Genomic DNA, 6,000 nt, shown 5'->3' with positions numbered 1-6,000 from the left:
AAAGAAACTGCAGCATAGCCAGTAAATCATCCAAGATTATTGGCACCCCCCTCCAATCAGTTGAATCACTATATCACAAACGCATATCAAAAGAGAAAAAAAAAAATATCCGACCCCTCTCATACTATAGTCTACCCATATAACTCTGTATGATAGCATATACAATAGTGCTGTAAATATTGTATACATTTATATATTTATACTGCATATATATATATACACACACACATATATACATATCTGTCTGAATATACCAGCATATAATCCTTCTATATACCTACTTATACACCTGCATATAACCCATATAACTATGTATGATAGCATGTACAATAATGCTGTATATACAGTATATTTATTATTACCGTATATATATCTATCCACATCTGTTTGTACATACAGTACCTGCATATAATCCTTTTTACATATGTGTAGTAGATACTATATCTGTACATATTCCTTACATATTCTTACTAGTTACTCTGCTGGACAATGACCTATACCAGTGTCTCTATACCTGTATCACTGTACTAATACTAACTCTGTACATACATCTGATTATCAATATACTCAGTAGTACTCATTTATATATTTTATACCCAGTTTAATCATCTGTACATTGTATACTATTGCACTTTACTGTTACATTTGCACTCTGGTTGGATACCAGACCTATTTTCGTTGTACTGTACTTGTGCTGTATAATGACAATACAATTGAATCCCCTCTAGGAGACGCTATAGGTCCTTGCCCACCTAATCATGCCATTTAAAAAGAAAAAAAATCCCTCCACTGCAATAAGGACTTTGAACACGTCTCACTGACCCTGACAGATGTACCTGCTCTTGTCTCTTGTAAATATTGTGAATTTAGTCTTGTAGCAATCTGTGAATAGTGTCTGTCTTAGTCATTGTTGTGTCTAATGTGATCTTATGATATCTGCCTGTGTTTGATGTTACTGACACTGTTGAATTGTGCTTACCAACCATGCCGAAAGGATACAATCCCCTTTAAACTGAATACCAGAGAGATGATGTCATCAAGAGACAAATCCTGGAGCTGCTCCTATAGATTATGATTAATGGAACAACTCCTAGGACACTATGACAGTACCTATGGTGATTTTACTTTTAAATATTTAATTGGTATTTAAATTAAACTCATTTGGATGTAATATCTCAAACAAATATTCCAGGAGCCCACACAGCTGGTAACTAATCATGTCAATGTACTAACTCCAAAAAGTACCACAAGAGCAACCAAGGTATTTGTCTCGAGATAGGGTACATTTTCTATTTCAGAACCGATAATAATACATTTTATCTAGGCAAAAATCAACCAAACATTGTAAGTTCACAATTACAGTACATCAGTCTTTGTGTGTGAGACAGCTCTAAATTTTACTTTTCTGATTTATGTCTAGGTTTTGATTGATTGATTGATTGATTGATTGATTGATTGAAAATTTTATTAACAGATTGCAGAATGGGTACAATACAGTACAGCTCAATACACACAATTGTTAAGGGGATGCAGACCAGATAAAGACTTTCGTCTTGTTTACATCAGGGTCCCCCAGAGAGTTGTGTATGTTTATTTTAATTCATTACTAAATTGAGTAGCTGGCCAATATGGGGGTAGATTTCTATCAAAAATAAACAAACGCAAAAGTAGAATCTTTATTTTTGATAGAAATCTACCCCCATAGGCCTATTCCCCTTCGATTCTCTGAGTCTAATTGTATCACATTCACTCTGCAATCGTCTGAAATTAAATGTAACGTCCATAGACTCGACTGTTCAGCTGACAACTTCCGATTGGTCCACGTTGGTATCTACCGTAAATATCCTAAAAGACATCATCACGTTTAATAAAAGCACACACGATTCGGGTTAAATGCTACTTTGTGTGATGAATCTAGACTGTATCCATGTAAACCATCCCCTATGCTCAAACCAAAGTGTATTTCAAACTACTTTGGGTAAAAAAAACAATAGCAACAGCCAACATCCCTGCTGAATAAGTTCTAAATGTAGAGTGCGCACCGTGAGTTGGAGGAGGCGGATATGAGGTGGCCAGTCTGAAGAGCGAGCCGAAGATAAACACGTAGACATACGTGCAGGGGCAGCGAATAAATGTCACGGAAAAGGCAGCTGTAAAGGTTCGAAATGGATTAACTAGTACTGATATCGAGACATTAGACAGTCGAGGAAACACCCAGCTAATTCACAAGGCCGGGGGCAAAGTGATTTCTTTACCAAGCGACGTCGAGTCGGTGAGTCGCTTCCACACCCACAGCCTCTGACAGCTGCTAGTGTTCTACTACCAGCTAGCTAACCGTGAGCTAACTCAACCAGGCGACGTCTGCACCACAAACACAACCGCTGTTACTTTGATAACTAAATACATATTGCTCATAAATGCTGAATACTTTTTTGTACAGTAGCCTCATCCAACTGTACATGAATCGATCTTAGCTACTCGCTTGCCACCTGTCACAAGGTTAACGCATTAGCTCGTTCGCTAATGTTAGCATTCATGGTTCTATAATCTCATAACGTTAAAAAGCCAAACGACTAACAGTCAACGTTACATGTTTTAACATCTGGAACACCTACTTGGCTAGCTTGATAACTATAGCTAACGTGAGTATTTGATGTCACCTTTATGAAACTGGTAGCAGCTAGCTTAGTAATGGTTGACAAATGAACAGGACCTAGATATATTACAATGAGCAAAATGTTTTCTGTCCACAGCTGTGTGTTTATTCTTTGTATTGGTGAGAAACACCCTTCCTATCCACAATATTGTGATCCCACCAAAGCCATGTCTTTGATCTCGGATTTATGAGTTGGCAATAATAGGTTGCTTATGTAGACTAAACATTGTTACAACATTATATACTAATTCATATTTTTTCTATTCCCCACCCCACCCAAAAGCACCTGTAGCTGAATCCATCATGGTGAGAGCAGCCTTGGTGACGGCCACCAGTCTGGCATTGACTGGGGCTGTGGTGGCCCATGCCTACTTACTTAAACACCAGTTCTACCCAACCGTGGTCTACCTCACCAAGAGCAGCCCCAGCATGGCGGTGAGTCCACTACGTGTGTGTGTGTTTGGTATTTCACTGTGTGGGTTGGTGTTTAGTAACTTATTTTACTGTGAATATCTCCAGACCTCTCTTGGCAGAGCCTGAGGTGTGGCCAGCAATAGAAACCCCTTTGCTCCATACCCACTGAACCCACACATCAGACCAAAAAAAAGATAATAATAAAATAAAGTGCCATGCTCTTTTGCCTGGTTTTGCCATTACCTTTAAGTGAAGTGACCGTTAAGAGACTGTTTATAATAGTTGCGCCACAGATATGTCTGTGACATTTCTGGTTTCTCCCCAATATTACTCTGGTGGGTGGTATAGATAAGAGGCGTGATGATTTTGTGCAATTGTGCATGCAACCAGGGGTACGTACAGAAAGTCAAAGTGGACATTGAACAAATAAAGTAAAAAGATTTTGTTGTGAAAGAAGTTGCAATAATCTGTTAGTGGTCATGGAAAAACGAGGTCTGGTAATTGCCCACCATAGCTGAGACGATTATTGGCGATCAGTGCAGACTAAGCCACTTGAGCTTACAACTGAAAAAAGGTGTACACCTGTGAGCGATACACTACCTTTTACAACATTATTCAGGTAGTAGCACGATAATATTGTTCATACTGATCACAACAATCCTGCATTAGCTGAGTTATATAAACTGTTCATAACAATGTGGAAACAAGAAAGCTATCCAAGATGAAACACTTACGAGATGATTGTGAACAGTGATTTTAAAGGCGACCCAGAAAACCAAAGTAATCCAAGTCTTCATTTCCATTCTGCTCCTATGTCTCAGGTGTTATACATTCAGGCGTTTGTGCTGGTGTTCCTCTTGGGGAAGGTCATGAGGAAAGTATTCTTTGGACAGCTGAGGGCTGCGGAAATGGAGGTAGGGTTCCTGTTACATGAACGTTCATTTAATTTATTTCAGTTCACAAGATGTGTTGATGGATGTGGGTGGGTACAGTTCAAAAGCTTTAGCGTGCCCCTGTGTTTTGGCCAATGGGAACACTTTCTTTCACTAGTAATTCTAGAGAAGTATCTGTGCAGCACGTTCTCTCCACTATATGTGTGCAATCTGTCAATCATTATCAGTGTTGAATCTACGGCTGCTGGAATACCATATGAATAGGCTCAGGCTGAAATGAAGCTTAAGATGAACAAGTTCTTGGCTGGCCATTCACACTAATACAATTGGCTGTATTAGAGGGTGGGAAAGCTGGCGGGGTGGGTCCGGGTCGTTGTAAACAGCGACTCCTACAGTCGGGGCGCCTGCTCAGCGCGGATAGGATCTAAGGGGGGTAGTGTGATCCTTCCACATGTTACACCCTCTCAGTGAGAGTCCGCGCTGCCAGGTGAAAAGAAGCGGTTGATTGGCTAGATGTGTGTCGGAGGAAGCACGTGATAGCCTCCACTCTCCCAGACCGACTGTGGGGGGTAAGTGCGCAGCGACCAGGAAGGGGATTGGGAATTGGCATAACGACTAAACATTGGGATGGGAGAAAATCGGAGGAAAAAGGAGGGGGGAAAAGACCAATACAAATTGTGTTGTATTTGCAATTATGGGTAGTACCAATGGGAAACAATCAGGCATTGGGCTGTGCTTTCTACTGCCCATTTATTGGCTTGCATTACAGGCACTTTTTTAATTTGTTTAATTTCTTTTAAATTTTTATTTAAAAAGACAATTACTGGCAGTTTGGTAGTCAAATATGTATATATATATATTTTTTTTTTTTCAAAATTCTGATCTTGAAATTAGCTCTGAGAGCCCTAGTTGAATCTTCCAGTGTGCTAATCCAGTTTACACTAGAGCCAGACCAATTGATCTGTCTGCTGATTTAATCTGCCAATATTGGCCTATCGCAGACATATCGGTATTGGCCGATATGTTGGCCGATAGGTACCGATATTAAAACTTTATTTTACAGAACATAATGCAGAGAAAAATGCTTGGGCTAATTTAGAAATGTTGTCATCACAGTTTGTGCAGCAGAGTGTGTTCTGACTCCATTTACATATAACTCAAGTCATATACTCAGTCATTGTTTACAATACTCTCAGCATCACTGTCTGCATGAATCTTATAGCTAGCTTGATACAGAGAATACGTGGTTTAAAGTTAGTAGAGATCAGACATTTTGCCAGCGACTTCACTCATTACGTTGTTTTTTTAAATATACATTTAGAATATAGAATAGAACAGTGGTTCTCAAACTGTGGTAAGCGTACCACTAGTGGTACTTGGTGGTACTGCTGGTGGTACTTGAAAACATTTACAAAAAAGCACACAATTTTTATTTAATTTTTTGCAGTCAGGCCACTGAACTTAGAAGCAGGCCAGGCCAGTGTTTCTGGTTGCGGCGGCGCGATAGTTAGATAACCTAAGTGGGGAACAACCAGGAGATCACTGTGACAGAGAGTAATGCAGTCTAAACAGTCATAAATCTTTAATTCAACTTCAGCCCTGATCATAACCATTTATTTTTTTTAGATTTTTTGTAATGTCAGATAAAAAATGAAATACTCCCACTTTTCTGTTAAATCTGACATTACAAAAAATCCATCAAAATCTGTGTTGTTGCTAATCATTGACACATGCCTAGCCTGTAACAATCCCCCCAGAAAAATTTACTTTGCATTTGATATATTGAAAATATTTTACTTTTTGTGTTTTTTTTAACAATAAGTTGCGATGCCATCACACAAACTGGCATTTAAAGGGTAACATTTCAAAAATGTATTGAATATGTCTTTTCTTAAATTTTTTACAATAATTTGTGATGCCCATCACAACACTGGCATTTAAAGTGTAAACATTAAAAAATGCCTGCACCTGAATGCAGGAAATTAAGTTTTTGTAACAAAATAATTGTGTGTGTGTGTGTGTGTGTGTGTGTGTGTG

The 6,000-nt window shown here is 38.8% G+C and overlaps 1 protein-coding gene across 2 annotated transcripts in view; it reads left to right on the top strand.

Annotated features, from left to right (window-relative positions):
• The first annotated feature begins 2,090 nt into the window (after positions 1–2,090).
• syvn1 (synovial apoptosis inhibitor 1, synoviolin) overlaps positions 2,091–6,000 on the top strand; it is a 44,292-nt gene continuing 40,382 nt past the window's right edge. For both annotated transcript variants that reach the window (XM_084332257.1, XM_084332256.1), the window contains exons 1-3: positions 2,091–2,272; positions 2,940–3,091; positions 3,892–3,984. In XM_084332257.1, the coding sequence (XP_084188383.1) occupies positions 2,960–3,091; positions 3,892–3,984 (225 nt within the window). In that variant the 5' untranslated portion in view covers positions 2,091–2,272; positions 2,940–2,959. The remainder of the gene's footprint in view (positions 2,273–2,939; positions 3,092–3,891; positions 3,985–6,000) is intronic.

Source organism: Notolepis coatsorum (genome assembly GCF_963971535.1).
Source record: "Notolepis coatsorum genome assembly, chromosome: 16".
Classification (NCBI taxonomy): Eukaryota; Metazoa; Chordata; class Actinopteri; order Aulopiformes; family Paralepididae; genus Notolepis; species Notolepis coatsorum.
This window is presented reverse-complemented; position numbering and strand designations above follow the sequence as displayed.